Source organism: Heterodontus francisci, chromosome 5 (genome assembly GCF_036365525.1).
Source record: "Heterodontus francisci isolate sHetFra1 chromosome 5, sHetFra1.hap1, whole genome shotgun sequence".
In the NCBI taxonomy this organism is placed as follows: Eukaryota; Metazoa; Chordata; class Chondrichthyes; order Heterodontiformes; family Heterodontidae; genus Heterodontus; species Heterodontus francisci.
Window position 1 is genome coordinate 107,307,250 of NC_090375.1, and position 20,763 is coordinate 107,328,012.

Genomic DNA, 20,763 nt, shown 5'->3' on the forward strand with positions numbered 1-20,763 from the left:
AAATGTAAAGACATTGTATTCAGACTACTAATGGCAGTCCTCACAATAAAGGATTTCCATCTTAGTTCAAAAGTGTTCATGTATAAAATGATTTTACACATTGGGTACTAAAAGAGCAGATCCTTGCAGTAATACTGTTTTTGAGACAGGATTGTAAAGCAATGGTTATTAAACTGAAATTTGCATATCCTCGGATCAACAAGATGTTCCCAAAGGATCCACGAGTTCATAATGTGCAACCTAGATTTCTGTTAATTCAACTGCAGTTGCTACAGAACAGAATCCAAGCATGATGGACCCAATTTTAACTGTGTCAGTGAATAGGTGTTGAGTGAGTTAAAATCCTGCCCAATTTTTCTGTTGTCAAAACTAATAAAAGTTTGCACTAATAGCACTGTTTACTATTGGCTCATTAAAGGTCACCTTGGGAAATTTTAGCACATGAAATCTGCGGTAATATATCGATATTTGCCAAGAGTCTCTGATACAACATGTAAAAACAACTCTTATAATGAGGTAAAATACTGCAGATGCTGGAAGGTTGAAATAAAATCAGCAAATGCTGGAAATACTCAGCAGGTCTGTGGAGAGAGAAACAGAATTCACATTTCAGGCCTGTAACCTTTCATCAGAACGGGTTCTGATGAGGTTGGCATCCTTCTATCTATGAAAGATGATGGACACGGAGCAAACAATCCATTTAGGTGGGGTGTCTTCTCTTGGTGCACTTTTGTTGATGGCTGTGAAGGCTAATCCTTGAGAGACAGGTTCTGCCACAAGTGCTGCACATGAAGCTGTCAGGTGACACTGTGAGTTGTTGTTTTTGATGTTGACGCCTGTTGCCAAGCTGCTGTAGCAACTGGTCATCGTGGTAGTGCACACCAGTCCACAGGATGTGTCGCCATTTCCCTCTTTCACCAGCTAGTGACTCCCAAGTGCCACAGTTGACATTTAGGGCCTTCATGTCACATTTGCAAGCATCCTTGAAGTGGAGCTTTGGACGCCCCACTGGTCATCTGGCCCCAGCTAACTCACCATACAGAAGGTCTTTGGGTATGTGATCGTCTTCCATCCTGCGGATGTGTCCAATCCACCGAAGCCACCTCTGCTTGATTGGCGCCAACACATTTGGGAGCTCTGCCTTTGACAGGACTGCCACACTGGTGATTTTTGTCCTGCCAGGATATCCCCATTATGTGCTGCATACAGCGAAGATGGAAATTATTGAGCTTCTTCTCCTGGTAGCTGTAAGCCACCCATGTTTCACAGCCATACAGAAAGGTGCTGAACATAGGCCTTATAAATGATCAGCTTGGTCCTAAGGGTCAGCTTTGTGTTATTCCATATGCGTTTTGTGATTTTGCCAAAGGTGATAGCTGCTTTCCCTATGTGTGTATCGAGCTCTGCAGCAAGGAAGAGATTGTCTGTCACCATAGACTCAAGGTAGCAGAATTTGCTAACCACTTCCAGTGGGATGTTATTTAGTGTGATCAGGGGTGGAGGTGCAACACCTTGTCCCGTGACCACAGTTTTCTTGATGGTTATAGTCAAAGAGAACAGGCATGGGAGAGACAGTCCATGAGCCTTTGTAGCTGAGTTTCCTTGTAAGTGACTAGCGCATCATCATCAGCATAGCAGAGTTCTCTGATCTGGACGTGATGTGTTTTGGTCTTTGCTTTCAGCCTTGATAGATTGTAGAGCTTGCCACCTGACCTAGTGCACAAGTAGGCTCCTTCCATTTCTGCAGAGGCAAAGGTTTGGAGCATGGAGGAGAAGATACCAAACAGAGTGGGAACTAGGACAAAACCCTATTTCACTCCATTCTTCACTCCGAAATGGTCGGAAATAGAGCCATCAAACTGCACAGTGCTGTAAAGGCCTGCTCATGTCTGCAAATGAAACCCGTCCCGAGCCCGACCCGAGTCCTTTGACTTTTTTCCACGTCCGACCCGACCACCGGCATATAATCAACTTTATTGAAGAGGTTGTGCTCTACCTTGGATGGAATCACTCACTGCAGACTAGTGCAGAGTCCAAATACACATTTCCCGCCTTGACATCCTGGCTGTCACTGTGTCCGACCCAGCCTGACCCGACCCAAGCCCGAATGCCGGGTCCAGAAGAGCGACCCGAACCAGACACATGTCGTCGGAGCCGGTTGGGTTCGGGTTAGGTAGCCAAGCTCTACAGTGCAGTGCATGTTGTCATGGAAGGAGCGGATGAGAATGAGGCGCTTTAGTGGACAGCCAATTTTTCCCAATATCTTATAGAGCCCTGCTCTGCTAATGGAGTTGAATGCCTTAGTGAGATCTACAAAAGTAAGGTGAAGGGGTATAACTCTGTTCCCTACACTTTTCTTGGAACTGGCCTATGGAGGAGATCACATCCCACAGTAGATCTGCCAGCATGGAAACTGCACTGGACTTCGAGATACACTCGGTCTGCAAGTAAATGGGGTCTTATAAGTATGACCCTAGCAAAGGCCTTCCCCGAGATGCTAAGGAGTGATATACCCCTGTAGTTGTTGCAATCTCCTCTGTCGCTTTGTTTTTGTATCGCGTGATGATTTTGGCGTCACACATCTCCTGTGGAACAGAGCCTATGTTCCAGCAAAGAAGGAGGTGGTTATAAAGGTGTAGCAATAGATGGTACTTTCCATGCTCTGGCCATCTAACTCACAGGAGTACAGCTCACAGTAGTATTCAGCCCACTGGGACATTTGTTTATTCCTATTGGTGAGTACTTCACCATCTGCTGACTTCAGGGGAGTAACTTTGGTGAGGGCAGGGTCAAGCACCCTCTTGATCCCACTGTATATAACTCATAGATTTCCTTTGTCACATGCAATTTGTATTTCCTGACATAAGCTGATCCGGTGTTTGTTTGAGCAGTATCGCTCTCTCCTTTGCACGGCTGTCTTGGCTACTTTCAGGTCATGCAGTGTCTGAGCTGTTGTACATCACGTAGGCTTTGTTTTTTGCATCAATGACAGATATCATCTTAGTTGAGTCGATCTGAAACCAGCCCTTGCTGCAGGTTCCGCCTTTACCAAATGATGCTTCTGCTGCTTCATAGCTTTGTGACTTCCAAACTTCATTAATGCTGGCATCAGTGCTTCCTGTTAAGGTTTTGGTGGGTAGCAAGCACTCTAGCAACAGTGTGAAGTGCTGGTATTTGGCATCATTTCTTATGCAAGGGATTTTGATGTGTTGTGGGCCGTTGTGTTTGGAGCTGCAGAACTTTCGGGGGGTGCACCTTTGCTCCGCTGCTGATAAAAGAGAGTGGTCAGTGCTGCAATCTGCGCTATGGTAGGTGCAGGTAAGAACAACACTGGGCAGATCACACCTCGTCGTGATGACTAGGTGTCATGCTGGGCCCCCACCTGCCAAGAATGAGGCATTTTAATTTTGCCATATGGACATTAAATTTCAAATTGTTGCTGGGAAGAGAAGGCCTGTTACAAGGGCTGCCAGACAGTTGGCTGGAGGACATTTGCATACCAATAGGGACAAGAGAGATTACTTTCCTTATCCACTATCCTAAAATGGACTTTGATCATCAGGTACTGTGTGTAAGATGAGACATTGCAGGGTCTGCAAGGACAACAGAATCCACGAACACAGAAGTGGTTACACCAGTTGGTCATGTGACTAACCTGCTGGCCAACTTGAGGAGTTTTTTTTTTGAATCGTACAGACAGTTTGAACTCAGAGAAACTGTTTGCTCCTGGACTGAGAGGACCACTCCTGCCTGCTTCCATCTCTTTCACACAAGCCTCTGGATCCACTGAAGACACGTAAACCTCAAGAGAGAAAAATCTCCTACACCAAACAAGGTTTAAGAAGAATACTGGGCCCTGACGAAAAGCAAGACCTACCTACAATCAAGGACTCAACAGCAAGCTCTAAGAACAGTAGCCAAAACCATCTTCAGATATTGCCTCAAACTTTTCCACTTTATTTTTCTTCTGCTCATTTCTGTCCCTATCTGCTTGTGTACATGCTAGTGTGGACGCGTCGCGTATCTGTAGGTGTTAACTGAATTAGAGTTTAAGTTTAATAAATTTCAACCTTTCTTCTTTAAACCTCAGAAAACCTGTTTGGCTGGTTTCTTTGCCTTACAATTGGAAAGCAGCGAACAAGGATTCACCAAAGGGGAGCAAAAAACATTGTGCGTTTAAAATTAAACCCTGTTACGGTAAGACCAGGTGAAGGCTGAGAGGGAACCCCTAGACCCCTTTCTCAGCTGGTCGTAACACTAGGTTTAGTTTGTGCCAATGACCAGATTTTGTGTGATGCCATGATACCTTGTGGCGATGTCTGCCCTGGAAGAAGGTGTTGGTGATGCAGAGTTCATTCAGGGCACAAAGCTCAAGGAGGCATTAATTAATCGGTTGGAAACTTACATTAAACCTTTAATGAAAAAAAATCCTGCAGTTAACTTTGAAAAAACTGGCAGCCAAGATGGCCACCGCAATTTGCATCTGAAACACCTTTTCACATTCCAAGGCTCCAACTGGAGACAGAGGTGTGAGGTGCATGGACCCAGAACAATGGCTTGCTCTAAGTGATTGAATTACCTAAGATTGCTTCAGTACTACGGCATTCAATGCAATCCTAACACCTTGACTTTGAAAGTGCAAACCCTTCCAAGTTCAAATATTTGCATCCTGGGGCCTGGGGAACCAATTCCGAACATTGCATCTCATTAGAAAGTTCCAGAGAATACTGAGGCAGTAATGTGACTGTCCGTCCATCTCTGTGAAAGCTGCAAGTTGCCTTGAACAAAGAGTCAAGCCAGTAGCTCAGACTGTGGAGTAGCAGGAAGACTGTGTGCCTTTATATACATACATAGAACCATAGAGAAATTACGGCACAGAAGGAGGCTATTCAGCCCGTCGTGTCCGTGCCAGTCAAAAAAACTAGCCGCCCAATCTAATCCCACTTTCCAGCACCTGGTCCATAGCCTTGCTGGTTACAGCACTTCAGGAGCATGTCCAGGTACCTTTAACAATAATTGAGGGTTTCTGCCTCCTCCACCGTTCCTGGCAGTGAATTCCAGACACCCACTACCCTCTGGGTGAAAAAGATTTTCCTCATGTCTCCTCTAATCCTTCTACCAATCACCTTAAAACTGTGCCCCCTGGTAATTGACCTCTCTGCTAGGGGAAACAGGTCCTTCCTGTCTACTCTATCTAGGCCCCTCATAATTTTGTACACCTCAATTATGTCACCCCTCAGCCTCCTCGGTTCTGAGGAAAACAACCCTAGCCTATCCAATCTTTCCTCATAGCTGCAACTTTCAAGCCCTGGCAACATTCTTGTAAACTTCCTATGTACTCTCTCCAGAGCAATTATGTCCTTTCTGTAATGTGGTGACCAGAACTGTATGCAATACTCCAACTGTGGCCTAACCAGTGTTTTATACAGTTCCAGCATTATATCCCTGCTTTTGAATTCTATACCTCAGTCAATAAAGGAAAGTATTCCATATGCCTTCTTCACCACTCTAGCTGCCTGTCCTACCACCTTCAAGGACCTGTGGACATGCACTCCAAGGTCTCTCACTTCTTCTACCCCTCTCTATATCCTCCCGTTTATTGTGTATTCCCTCGCTTTATTTGCCCTTCCCAAATGCATTACCTCACACTTATCTGGATTGAATTCCATTTGCCACTTTTCCGCCCACTCACCCAAACCATTGCTATCTTTCTGGAGTTCTACAGTTATATTTTTCACTATTAACTACACGGCCAATTGTTGTGTCATTAGCCTCCCACATTTAAGTCCAAATCATTAATATATACCACAAACAGCAAGGGACCCAACACTGAGCCAGTGAAAACAGCTTTCCATTCACAAAAACATCCATCAACTACTCCCCTTTGTTTCCTGGCCCTGAGCCAAATCTGGATCTAACCTGCCAGATTCCCCTGTATCCCATGGGCTTTCATTTTACTGACCAGTCTGCCATTCAGGACCTTGTCAAATGCCTTACTAAAATCCATGTAGACCACATCCACTGCACTTCCCTCATCAATCCTTCTTGTTACTTCCTCAAAAAACTCAATTAAGTTAGTAAGACATGACCTTCCCTTACCAAATCCATGCTGACTATCCCTGATTAATCCGTGCCTTTCTAAGTGGCAGTTTATCCTGTCCCTCAGAATAGATTCTAACAATTTACCCACCACTGAGGTCAGACTGACCGGCCTATAATTATATGGCCTATCCCTTGCACCCTTTTTAAACAATGGTACAATGTTCGCAGACCTCCAATCATCTGGTACCTTTCCTGTATCTAGTGAGGATTTGAAGATGATCCTCAGCACATCTGCTATTTCCTCCCTGGCTTCCTTTAACAACCTGGGATGCAATCCATCTGGCCCTGGCGATTTATCCACTTTCAAGGATGTCAGACCCTCTAGTACTTCCTCTCTCATTATGCTTATCGTATCTAATATTTCACACTCCTCCTCTTTCAACTACAATGTCTACATCAACCATCTCCTTTTTGAAGACAGAGACAAAAAACTCATTAAGAACCCTACTCACATCTTCTGCATCCACGCACAAGTTCCCTTGTACATCTCTGATAGGCCCTACCCTTTCCTTAGTTATCCTCTTGCTCTTAATATACTGATAAAACATATTTGGGTTTTCCTTGATTTTACCTGCCAATAATTTTTCATGTCCTCGCTTTGCCTCCCTCTCTCTTTTTCTCTCTCTCCAGATAATTCCACAAGTTTGAAAACCGTCTGCGACCCTCCAAGCCCACAGGTTTCTACAGACAAAGACCAGAGGAAGAGAGCCAGCCACAAGTCGGCCTCCAAGAAAATACTGAGGCAAGTGGGCCAACCACAAAGTGCATTTTCACCGGCCAAAGACTTCAAGAATACAACTTCCGCTGGAAGACCACCGAATCATCCAACCTCACAGACTGTATATTTAATTTCCATTTATTCTGGACTCTAATCCAATCACAAAATCTACTTTTCACTCTGTAATCTATTTGTGTGCGTGTGTGTGATTCTCGTGTGAACCTGTGCGTGAATGTGTAGCGTATTTTTTTTTTTAAGATCGGGTTTAGATTGTTCAATATTGTACAATATTCCTTCTTGTTTAAACTCAAGAAAACCTGTCTGATTGGTTCTTACACGATCACATTAAAGGTAAAAGGTAAAACACTCACTGAGGTGGTAAGCACAACCACTGTTAAAAAAGGAATAAACCCTGTTGCGGTCAGATAAGAGAAAGGGCAAGGAAGGAGCCTGTGATCCCCTCCTCACCAGGCCATAACTGCATACACTTTGAATCGTGTGCTTCATTTTCCTATAAAATGTTGCTACAAAATGTGCTAAATTTCACAATATGCCACTCTGTGCTTGAATTTCAAGATATGAACAGTGTTAACCTAAAATTCCTTTTTATATCTTTGGAAACCCTGCGGCATAGCTAGTCAGAAGAAATACTCTTTCATCCTTACCTATCTTCTGCCATCTTGTTGCTGCTTTTCTCTCTTATGCTTTGTTCTTTCTTTTTCTGTCCCTGCTTTTTTTGATTTCTTTCTTTCCTCCCCCTAACCCCCCATTTCCGTCCTTTTCTCTCTTATGATGTCTTATGTTTGTGCGCCTCTTTATTTTCTTCCCTTCTGTACTATTAAATGGGAGCTGGTGGATGAAGTGGGTAATATGGCTGGCTGTGGGATGGCAGAGTGCTGTCAAGAGCTGCAGGCTACATTATCAGCAGATGTAGACAGGGCTGCAGGTGGTGAATGGCAGTGGGATCTGGAGTGCCGGGCATTTTTTCTGGTGGTGGGTGCAGACTGCTGGTTGGGGCAGCAACAAGTGTTTAAAAAAACTTTCACGGGTAAACAAATGTAAGTCAATGAAACAAAAGAACATAATCAAAACAGATAAGGAGAAAGAAGCAAACAGCAGTGTTATCAAGTGTGTTGTAGACTTATGAAACATGAAAACCTAAGTACTAAGAAGTTGCTCATTATAGTTTATAAACACAACCCAAAATTGAACAAATTCAGTTTATTAACTGTAAAGGATATTAAAAAAACGGATCAAGTGTGACAATTTACTGGGGGCACACAGTTCTTTTTCATCAAAAATTACCATCAGAGGTAACTACTTGTATTTGAAAAGGATAATCATGCCAGTGACAAAACTCTGAATCTGAGGCCAGAAGATGACAGGACCCAGGGAGAAAAGTAATATGAAGGGACTGGTGCTGTGGAAAAATCACACCACCGACATTGGACATGCAAATTATGAACTGACAGGATTAATAGGTACATATAAGTATATGGTAAATTTAAACCTTACTATCTAACAACTAATAGCCAGTCATGAAGAATAAGTGCACGGTATACATAAAACGTTTCAAATATTGTGAAGATACATAAATATTGACTAACATACACCAGATACTGTAAACATGCAGAACAGTTTTTACTGACTGTACCTTTAAAATAGGTTCTGATATTTGATCTGGTTCAAATATCAGTGATTTCGAACATATCTTCAGGGAACCTTTAATTGCTCTGCAACAAACAAAGGCATTTATAAATACTGGCATCTGATAAACATATCACGACAGATAACTATCATAGTGAGCTCAGGCCTTAACTTTTTTTTTTGCCCCACAGTAACTAGTCAGTCAGAATGTGTCAGTCAGTGTAGAAAGTGTTGGAAAAAGATCAATCATTCCCCCATTGAAAGTGTTACTATAACATGGTTACACAGATGTAAGTTAATGAAACAAAAAAAACACAATCAAAACTGATAAGGAGAAAGAAACAAACAGCAGTGTTCTCAAGTGTGTTGGAGACATGCTTATAAAATATGAAAATGGAAGTCCTAGCAACATGCTTGCTATAGTTGTTAATACAACCCAAAGTTGAGCAGATTCAGTTTCTTATCAACTGTAAAGGATATAAAGAAAATAAGCATTCCCGGTTCTTTGTCATCAGAAATTTCTTTACAGACCGGTAGTAGGATCTCTCTGAACGTGAGTTTTTTATGTACACCACAAAAAGATTAGGTGTAAATATTGAAAAACGTTTGCTGACTTTAAAAAAAAATAAATCAGAATGATTGAAGATACGCCACAAGTGCTGATAGCCCCCACCCAAGTAGCTCACTCATCATGTGAGTGTGGACAGTGGCAGCTATTCATCCATATAGGCCATCACAACTGGGCCTACCCCTAGCCTCACCTGACATTCATATACATCCTTTTCCAGCAACAGTCACCAGATGTCAATCAGAAAGATGACAGTGTACTGAGTTGAGGGTGAAAAAGGCCAATTGGAGCATCTCTGCTGTTTTTTAAAAAGTGCATCATTTAATTATTTTCAAAAACATTCAGAAGAACATGGTCCAAAATATTTGGCCTTTAACCACTTAGAGCAAGGACCTTGGTGGGGGGGGACCTTACACAGTGGTCTTTCCCCATTGAGCCTTTGCCGCGGCTGCCTCTAGCTTGACTGCGTCCCTCAGCATGTATTCCTGGACCTTGGAATGTGCCAGTCCGCAACATTCGGTCGTGGACAGCTCTTTGCACTGGAAGACCAGCAAGTTTCAGGCAGACCAAAGGGTGTCTTTCACCGAATTGATGGTCCTCCAGCAGCAGTTGATGTTTATCTCGGTGTGCGTCCCTGGGAACAGCCCGTAGAGCACAGACTCCTATGTTACAGAGCTGCTTGGGATGAATCTCGACAAAAACCACTGCATCTCTTTCCACACCTGCTTTGCAAAGACACATTCCAGAAAGAGGTGGGCAATTAATTTTTCAACTTGCAACTAACTTCAGGGAAAAATTATTTTCCAAATGCATTGTGGTCAGCTTCTTTCTTACCTGCTGCTTCTCCACATCACAGTCATACTTTACATAGCTTCCTATTTGTCAAGCAATGGGTAAGCTGAGATACTTTAACAGTGCTGCTTAAACACACAAGTAGTAAGAAGCAGGTAACAATTAATCAACACAATAACTTGAGCTGACATTTCCAGAATCCAAACAGTACCTTTTCTCTCCTTTGTTGTTGGTAAATACATAATAAAATGTATGATGGTCAAAGTAATACTCCTCAAGATCAAGCATCAGCAGAGAAAACCTGTTTGATATGAAAAAGAAATATGAACCAGGACACTGAAAAGAAATGATTTTCCACTACCAAACACCAAAGCTATATATTTAGGTTATTGTTTGTAGCTATGAAGAGGAACAGCCTTAAGAGTAATACACAATATGCTTACACACAAGGTCACTGCAGCTTTTAAATCAAATATGAATTTCTATATTCAAGAACCCTGTCGCCTTGATATTACAGAATTAAAGCATTTGTTCCTCAGACACACACAAAATAGAACATATTATGCATACACAATAAAATAAGAGAAAATTCTACCAACAAGCCAAGCATTTAAACAACAAACAGCAATTTATTTCAGAAAACATAGAGTTGTACTAAAAGGTTTTTAAGAATGGCTCTTCTGAATTTCCTGGACAATTTAGTATAATGAGTGTAACGGTGCTGTTTCTCACCATCCCACAAAAATTTGCGCGTAAGTAACTTAGGCCAGTCTCACACTGAAACATTGATACATGCAAATTTCCTCAATCATTTGCGCATTGCGCTGTTACATCCACTGAAACCCAACTTAGCTGATTAACATTGAGCCCCAAAGAAAAAGACCAGAAAACTAAGTGCCCAGCATTTACACCAGATCTGAACAGCGAATGATTGCATCCAATATATTGACCATAGCGGAACAGAGTAGGGCTCTGGATCATGGAAAAAATTGGCTATCCACTGAACCTCCTCAGTCTCATCGCTCCTTCCATGACAATATGCACTGCACTGTCCAGTTTCATGGCTCCACTTCCAACAGTTTCGGAGTGAAGAATGGACTGAAACAGAGTTGTGTCCTAGCCCCCGCTCTGGTATCTTCTTCTCCATGCTCCTGACCTTCGCCTCTCCTATGGGTGCCTACTTGTACACAAAGTGAGCAAGCTCTACAATCTATCAAGGCTGAAAGCAAAGACAAAAACACATCGTGTCCTGACCTATGCTGATGATGCTGTGCTAGCCAGTAACACTGAAACTCAGCTACAAAGACTCATGGACTGTCTCTCCTGTGCCTGTAACTTGTTCTCTTTAACTATAAGCATCAAGAAAACTGGTCGTGGGACAAGGTGCTGCATCTCGGCCCCTGATCACTCTAAATAACACCACACTGGAAGTGGTTAGCAAATTCTGCTACCTTGGGTCCATGCTGACAGACAATCTGTCCCTTGATGCAGAGCTTGATACATGCATAGGGAAAGCAGCTACGACCTTTGACTGACTTGCGAAACGTGCACGGAATAAACCCAAGCTGACTCCTAGGACCAAGCTCATGGTTTATAAGGCCTGTGTTCTCAACACCTTGCTGTATGGCTGTGGAACATGGGCGACTTACAGCTACCAGGAAAAGAAGCTCAATAATTTCCATCCTCGCTCTCTGCGGCACATTATGGGGATATCCTGGTAGGACAAAATCATAACTCACCTCTCAAAGGCAGAGCTCCCAAGTGTGTTGGCACTAATCAAACAGAGGCACATCGCAGGATGGAAGACGGTCACATACCCAAAGGATCTTCTGTATGGTGAGGTAGTCGGGCCAGATGACCACTGGGGCGCCAAAGCTCCGCTTCAAGGATGCTTGCAAGTGTAACATGAAGGTCCTAAATGCCGAATATAGCACTTGGGAGTCACTAGCTGGTGAAAGAGGGAAATGGCGACACATCCTGTGGACTGGTGTGCACTACCACGATGACTAGTTGCTACTGCAGCTTGGCAACAGGCGCCAACATCAAAAACAACAACTCACAGTATCACCTGACAGCTTCACGTGCAGCACTTGTGGCAGAACCTACCTCTCAAGGATTGGCCTTCACAGCCATCAGCAAAGGTGCATCAAGAGAAGACACTCCACCAAAGTGGATTGTTTGCCGCCTATCCATCATCTTTCATAGATGGAAGGATGCCAACCAACCATTGGCCATGGCAGAATCCAGTCACTTTTTTTTATTGTTTTAAAACAATCTTTTGATTTTTTTTAATGAGATCTGCAAATTATTTTCTACATCCTTGAATGCTTTCCATTGCATCAGATTCTGATACGTTAAAAACAGGAAGACTACAACTCTTTTTTTAAATCATGCTGTGTTTAATGTGCATAAATGATGGTTTGATGCCTTCAAATGTTAATTTTCATCACACTAGGAGGGCCTTAAAGAAGGAAAATAGCCTATGTTCCATGGTTTCCAATTTCTTGTCCTGATTTTCACTTGTTTTACATTGGTGTTTCCATTCTGCTGTGTGCTAGTAAGATTCTCAAGATATTTCTGTGCAAGTTGCTGTTAGCAAGATTGGCATAGAAACCAGGGCAAATGTTGGCTCAAGTCAGCTCACATTTCCCACCTGATAGAAGTTTGCCTTGTAGCTGATATACATAAGCTTATAGAAGGACATCACCATTCCAGATTGTGTGGTATCTGAGCCATTAGCAATTTTAGTATTTTACCAAGTCTAAATGTAATTGGATCAAAATAATCAGACTAGCCCTATTCCTTTCCTCTGAATTTGGCTTTAACAAGAATGTTCCGAATAATGACAAGCTGAAACAGCAATTAGGTTAGATTCATCACTCTGTTATTTTAAGGAAGATCCACAAATTTGCATGAACAGCTCATCAAATTTACAAAACTGTATTGAGACAACAGGCTGCATACAAATTTAGCATTAAATCAAAATACAGAATAATACACTAAAATTAGGAAGGCACTGCAGCAGAAATTCTAATTGATAGCAGATATATTCAAATTACCAGCTTGTGATGAACAGTAGATATTGCCACAGCTATGATTCTGAAGTCTTCTTCATTGGCCTCCTTGTCTGGAGAGACAATGGGTAAGCACCTAGAGGTGGTCAGTGGTTTGTGGAGCAGCGCCTGGAGTGGCTATAAAGGCCAATTCAAGAGTGACAGACTCGTCCACAGGCGCTGCAGACAAAATTAGTTATCAGGGCTGTGACACAGTTGGCTCTCTCCTTGCACTTCTGTCTTTTTTCCTGCCAACTGCAAAGTCTCTTCGACTCGCCACTCTTTAGCCCCACCTTTATGGCTGTCCCCAGCTCTGGCAATCACCGGCAACTGACTCCCACGACTTGTGGTCAACGTCACAGGACTTCATGTCGCGTTTGCAGACGTCTTTAAAGCAGAGGCATGGATGGCCGGTGGGTCTGATACCAGTGACGAGCTTGTTGTACAATGCGTCCTTGGGGGTCCTGCCATCTTCTATGTGGCTAACATGGCCAAGCCATCTCAAGCGCCACTGGCTCAGTGGGGTGTATATGCTGGGGATGTTGGCTGCCTCGAGACTACTGCATTGGAGATATGGTCCTGCCACCTGATGCCAAGGATTCTCCGGAGGCAGTGAATATGGAATGAATTGAGACGTCACTCTTGGCTGCCATACGTTGTCCAGACCTCGCTGCCGTAGAGCAAGGTACTGAGGACACAGGCTTGAAACACTCGGACCTTTGTGTTCCGTTTCAGTGCACCATTTTCCCACACTCTCTTGGCCAGTCTGGACATAGCAGCGGACGCCTTTCCCATGCGCTTGTTGATTTCTGCATCGAGAGACAGGTTACAGGTGATTGTTGAGCCCAGGTAGGTGAACTCTTGAACCACTTCCAGAGCGTGGTCGCTAATATTGTTGGATGGAGCATTTCAGACGTCCTGGGAACATTGTTCATTGCCACAGCTATGCTTCTGAAGTGCAGTATTAACAATCAGTGTAATCTATGGCTCACAGGTAAGGTGTTGAATCTCTTGCTCACTTTGTTCGACTTATTAGCAAACAGGGCCTCTCAGAGCTGTCACTAAATGCCCAACAGGATCAGGAACTTACTTGGCAAATATCTGGTAACTGCCAATCATCCTTACAAACAGTAAACAGCATAGGTATTGCCAACATTACCTTTATTTTAATATTAAAAAATGATTAATATTACACTAGAAATTAGGGTATCCACATAGCCTTGCTTGTAGATTAAAAAGTAAATGGTTGGTACTTAGGAGCTTCTCCTGCATTTCTTCAGCACAGATGCTTAGGCCTATTGTCTCAGTCCATCTGTCTCTCTTTCTCACTCTCACTCTTATTTAACATTGATAGGCAGCTTAGACCTGGGTGGCTGTGACAGACATGTAATTTTGGAACATGGGCGTGCTCTTCATCACCAAACTACCAAGCTGGTTACTAATGAAGAGTGCCAGGTTTTCCCCACTGTAGAAGAGCATGCACCCAGCACTCTTGACTTGGATCTTACATTATGCCCCTACTCAATCAGGAGCAGGTAGCTAGACTCGTAGCTGATCCCTCTTTCGTTTTGCTTTCCACTCTCTCGGTACAGCTTGGATGCTTTTTTGTTTTCTCTGTACATTTTTGATTCCCTTCCTTTTCAGGTAATCACTCTCTCATTCATTCGATCTCCTCTCCTGCCGGTTCTGATGGAAGAATCATTGACTTGAAATGTTAACCCTGTTTCTCTCTCCACAGATGCAGCCAGACCTGCTGAGTATTTCCAGCATTCTCATAAACTTTACTGATTTACTCAATTTGCATCTTTTATTTTTTTGTAAATTCCCACAGAAAAATGGTTGTCAACCTGCCCGAGGTGACAACTAAGGCTGGGTCATGGGCTAGGCATGAAAGAAGAACACAACATTAGAGAACTTGGATCAACAGGAAGTTGAACTAAAGTAACATCAAAAAAGAATCACTGATAAAGAGAGTAATATCTCCTTGGGAAGAAGCAAGACTGTGGGGACTGGAGATTGCAGGTCACTGCAGAATAAAGCCAAAAGGAATGAGCATTGTGCCTAATTGCACATAAAGGGCTGGATTGTGGTGCCAATATGGGGTGGGAACGGAGGTGGAATTTCCCGCCGCCAGCCGGTTCCCCGCCGCATTCGCAACTCCCGGCCATTTTCCTGGTCGGGTGTGGAATGCCTACCCGCCTGATTAAGAGGCTAATTCAGGCCATTAATCAGAGCACTGCAGGCCCCCCTGTGTTGTCGGGAGCATGGCAGATGCCTGGAGGCAGCCTCCCGGGGCGGGGGGCGGTGCGCAGTGCTCCAGGATCAATCTAAGGACCTGCTCCCTACAGCCGCCACACCTATATGGTCACAGCTGTGGCCACAGGCTGCCCTGTGGAAGTGTTTCCCCTCCCTCTAAATGGTGCTGCCCTCTCTCTCCCATACCTGCAATGGCAGGCTGCGGCTCCTTCAGTGCTGGAGCGCCTCCTATTGGGCCTTCAGCTTCAAGAGCCCACCCACCATCCTTAATTGGATGGCGAGCATGCCCTCTGGCCACGAATTGACCAATCCCTCGGAAATTATGTCAGCAAACTATTCCCAGCATGGTGCGGATCCCAAAGTGGGGGACCCAACCCCAAATGGAAAACCCTGCCCAAAGTATAGAGAGGCTAGTAGATGAGGGTAAAGCAGTTGGTGTAGTCTACATGGACTTCAGTAAGGCTTTTGATAAGGTCCTGCATGGGAGATTGGTTAAGAAGATAAGAGCCGTGAGATCGAGAGCAATTTGGCAAATTGGATCCAAAAGTGGCTTATTGGCAGGAAATAGAGGGTAATGGTCAAGGGTTGTTTTTGCGAGGGGAAGCCTGTGACCAATGATGTACCACAGGGATCGGTGCTGGGACCCTTGCTGTTTGAAGTGTACATTAATGATTTAGATGTGAATATAGGAGGCATGATCAGTAAGTTCGCAGATGACACGAAAATTGGTGATGTCGTAAATAGTGAAGAGGAAAGCCGTAGATTACAGGACAATATAGATGGGCTGGTAAGATGGGCGGAGCTATGGCAAATTGAATTTAATCCTGAGAAGTGTGAGGTGATGCATTTTGGGAGGACTAACAAGGCAAGGGAATATAGAATGGATGGTAGGACCCTAGGAAGTACAGAGGGTCAGAGGAACCTTGGTGTACTTGTCCATAGATCACTGAAGGCAGCAGCACAGGTAGATAAGGTGGTTAGGAAGGCACATGGGATACTTGCCTTTATTAGCCAAGGCATAGAGTATAAGAGCAGGGAGGTTATGACGGAGCTGTATAAAACACCAGTTAGGCCACAGCTGGAGTACTGTGTACAGTTCTGGGCACCACACTATAGGAAGGCTGTGATTGCACTGGAGAGGGTGCAGAGGAGATTCACCAGGATGTTGCCTGGGCTGGAGCATTTCAGCTATGAAGAGAGACTGAAAAGGCTAGGGTTGTTTTCCTTAGAACAGAGAAGGATGAGGGGGGACCTGATTGAGGTATACAAAATTATGAAGGGTATTGATAGGTTAGATAGGAAGAAACTTTTTCCCTTAGCAGAGGGGTCAATAACCAGGGGGCATAGATTTAAGATGAGGAGCAGGAGGTTTAGACAGGATTTGAGGAAAATTTTTTTCACCCAGTGGGTGGTTGGAATCTGGAATACACTGCCTGAAGTGGTGGTAGAGGCAGGAACCCTCACAACATTTAAGAAGTATTTAGATGAGCACTTGAAATGCCATAGCATACAAGGCTACGGGCCAAGTGCTGGAAAATGGGACTGGCATAGTTAGGTGCTTGATGGCCGGCACAGACACGATGGGCCGAAGGGCCTGTTTCTGTGCTGTATAACTCTATGACTCTATGAGGGTGGGGCATTTTACTGGCTAAAAGTAATTGAAAATCAAAATGTAAGAAAGCACAAAAAATCAGTCTGAACACAGTTTAAAACCTATAGATTTAGTTTCAATCAATTTTTAGTACTCTCTCAGAATATGGGCCTGGGTGCACCAATTAAGGTCTTAGGCTGCAAGGGAGTGAAGAGGCAGGGGTCCCAGCGGGAATTTGCAAGTCAGCATGAAGAGTCAGCAACAATGGAGAGGCACTGGAGCTTCTCTAGGACTGCGTGAGAAACCACTTCATCAGACTCACCCTGCACAAAGTCAGGGAATGCAGCACTAATGCTTGGGATACCATTAGAGCAACCAATGTGAAAAAGCATAATTCGAGGAAAGAAGCAGAGGCCGAGCAAGGAGCAATCAGGTGAGGTGCTGCTGCTCAACCATAATACTCATGATGATGGCATAGTACTCATGAGAATGCCTAGGCCAGAGCAAAGCTGAAGCACTCAGGGTGCCAGTGACAAAGACACTGTAGACCAGAGGGGTCATCCATAACTCTAGGTTGTGAAAGACAGATCATAGGTATAGGAGTAGGCTATTTAGACCCTCATGCCTGTTCCACCATTCAACGACATCATGGTTGATCTGTAATCTAACTCCAAATACTTGCCTTTGGCCCATATCTCTTAATACCTTTGCTTAACAAAAATCTTTCACTCAGATTTAAAATTAACAACTAATCTTGCAGAGTGTCAAGCATCTATCCCCTTTGTGTGTAAAAGTGCTTCCGAATGTATAGAAAGCAACATGTGGCTCATTACTGGTACATTGTGAAGTAATATGGATATGACACTACATTTCACTGTACTGTGTGTTTTCCAATACACAATTTGTCTCAAATACTCTATAGTTTTTTTTTTAGAGATACAGCACTGAAACAGGCCCTTCGGCCCACCGAGTCTGTGCCGACCAACAACCACCCATTTATACTAACCCTACAGTAATCCCATATGCCCTACCACCTACCTACACTAGGGGCAATTTATAACAGCCAATTTACCTATCACCTGCAAGTCTTTTGGCAGTGGGAGGAAACCGGAGCACCCGGAGGAAACCCACGCAGACACAGGGAGAACTTGCAAACTCCACACAGACAGTACCCAGAATTGAACCCGGGTCCCTGGAGCTGTGAGGCTGCGGTGCTAACCACTGCGCCGCCCTACTTTTGCTTCCTAACTGCAAAATAATTCCTTTATGATACTATCCTGTGAATCACACAATGTATGAGCTTCTCACAGCATTCAATAATAATTGGAGCACTACCCTTAATACATTTTCTGTTCTACAATCACATTGTACATAATTGTGGGGTGAACACCAATAGGAAAGTGAAATTATAATGTAGTAAACTGAAACACCCAACAGGCATTGTACTGACTTATTTTTATTAAATGTAAATGTAACATGAAATTTACGTACATACTAGCAGATGCTGATTGAAAGAAAATAAGCTACTCACAAATAGTTACAGTGGACTTGCCCCACTAAAGGCCTGCTCAGGTCAGGAAATAAAAACCCGCCCCGAACCCGACAGAACTACATCGGACCTGAGCCCCTCCACTTTTTCCCGCCCCGACCCAACCTGACCACCGGAATGGTTACCTATCTTGATTCCATAGTGCACTCACTCACTGTACTACTTTTGGATGGATGGATTAAGGAAGCTGTAGCGTGAGCATAATGACGTCACTGAGACGCTCACTGCGCAGACTCAGAGTCGCCCTCCTTGACGTCCGAACTCCAGCTCAGATAAGTTTTTTAACTTTTACACTCTCCACTCCAGCAGAGCAAAATGCAAGACTTCCTGCACGTGTCCGACCCGGACCTGACCTGGCCCGAGCCTGAAAGCTGGACCCGGAGGAGCGACCCGACCCGAACCCGACACATGTCGTCGGGTCCTGTCGGGTAGCAGGCCTTTATGCCCCACAGATAAAACTCATTAGGACAGACATCAGTCAATGCCTTATATTCCATTACAGTAACTTGGATTTATATAGCACCTTTAATGTAGGAAAACACGAGACATAATTAGACAAAAGCTGACACTGAAAGGAGATAGTAACAGAATGAAAGAAATGAGAAAAAAGGAGATAGAGATGTAATGGGCTCGGGTCGAGAGTGGCTGCCAAAATGGCTACACAAATGGACACAGAGGAAATTAAAGTTACATAGACATGACAAAGATTAGGACAGATACATCTCAACTAAGTAGCAGCCAGCCTAGGACTCACATCACCCACTCTATACACTTTACTCAAATATAGGACAGCAAAGTAAAAGCTGCAACTCAATACTCCGATTCAGATTACAAATAAGTCTCGACAGGACACCAATCAGGCAGCTATTAAATTACCACCTTATGGCTTGCACTTAATTTTTTTTAAATGTTCGCATCAATTTTCTCCTTTCCTGATAGTATCCAGTTTCATAAGCATAGATCACAGCAAATATCTTGTCCAACTAGTCGTATTCATTATTTATCTTTGAGCTTCCGACAATGAGCATCAGCAAATTATTTAACTGCAGAAGCAATGACAATCTATTCTCGCCCTAAGTCTATATTTAGCACTTCGAACGTAATTTCCTGTGTAATGATCAAGAACATGAAGCTTATTTAATTTTCTGCTCCCTAACCCTAAAGCACTGAGAGAAATTGTAATTGTAACCCCTGCCACCACTCTGGCACAAAGAGGGGTTATTAAGCTTGGCATCTTCCTGGTCTCAATGGCTCAGATATTCTTTGGATAAACATCCTGAGCCAGGCAGGGGAGTACACTGAATTCTATACACTAACAAATAAACTACACAACAAAGCTTGAAAGGTCCTTCACACCCACTGAGTGTTGATTTTGTTCAAATCAATGTGGGGAAGCACTGAGCAGCGATCAGGGAAAATATAACAGCCAGTTCAAAACAGCCAAAGTGAAAGCCCAGGGTGAATCTGTCCTCTCTACCACATGATACTCTGCTTGGAATGCAAAATAGATGTGACTGTTATTTTTAAAATGATTAATACAAGTTATTTTGTTAACTGTAATACTAGTGAAGCAGCAAGGCAAAAAACTGCGAAATCATTTGAAACTGCAAACGTGTCAATAAGGAAGTCAACTCCAACAAATAAAGGAAAAAGGCTGCATCAAATACTAAACAAGGAGGGGATTAAAAAATAAAACTGTAATCAAAGTCTGACTACAGTAACTGCCTGAAGGTGGAAGGCTCTTTACCTGCAAGTTGAACATAATATAAAGCTTTTCATGACGAGCTGCAGCTACAGCCCGAAAACCGACTCACAGTAAGTTACAGACCCGGGGCCCCGGCCCCAGGACACACCATCCCCCGGCCCCAGGACACCCTTACCCCCCTCACCCTCTCCCACCCTCCTCCTCCTCACCGACCCCGGCTCCACAGTTTTGTTTGGCCCAATTCACGGGCCTGGTTTTCTGCTCAAAGCCAGGGGATCGCGTGAAGCTGCAGCACTGCCCTCCCGGATACCGACCTCTCCTTGCGCCGATGCTGCTTCTTCACAAAGGCCATCAGGAGACAGACGCATCGGCACCGAGCCCGGGAGCCGCAGGAACAGGAACCGGGACAGAGTCTCACCGACACACAACAGGAAGCAGAGTCAGGTACAAGGACCGCCCAAAAGATCCAGCAGAGACCAGGGACACTCCCACAGGGACCAGCAGACACCAGAGTAACTCCCACAGGGAACCAGCAGTGTCCAGAGACACGCCCATAGGGACCAGCAGAGACACTCCCACAGGGACCAGCAGAGAGCAGAGTAACTCCCACAGGGGACCAGCAGTGTCCAGAGACACTCCCATAGGGACCAGCAGAGACCAGAGACACTCCCACAGGGACTATCAGAGACGAGAGTCACTCCCACAGGGACCAGCAGAGCCGGAGACATTCCCACAGGGACCAGCAGAGACCAGAGTCACTCCCACAGGGATCAGCAGAGACT

At 44.2% G+C, this 20,763-nt stretch overlaps 1 protein-coding gene across 3 annotated transcripts in view; it reads right to left on the reverse strand.

The window, feature by feature from the left end:
• The window catches only part of nsmaf (neutral sphingomyelinase (N-SMase) activation associated factor), a 116,702-nt gene extending 96,231 nt beyond the window's left edge, over window positions 1-20,471 (reverse strand). For 2 of the 3 annotated variants that reach the window (XM_068031883.1, XM_068031881.1), the window contains exons 1-3: window positions 20,296-20,470; window positions 10,039-10,128; window positions 8,475-8,553 (exon numbers count right to left, since the gene is read on the reverse strand). In XM_068031883.1, the coding sequence (XP_067887984.1) occupies window positions 8,475-8,553; window positions 10,039-10,128; window positions 20,296-20,333 (207 nt within the window). In that variant the 5' untranslated portion in view covers window positions 20,334-20,470. Of the gene's footprint in view, window positions 1-8,474; window positions 8,554-10,038; window positions 10,129-20,295 lie in introns of all 3 variants that reach the window. The other variant, XM_068031884.1, reaches the window with a different exon arrangement.
• Between the last annotated feature and the right edge of the window lie 292 nt (window positions 20,472-20,763).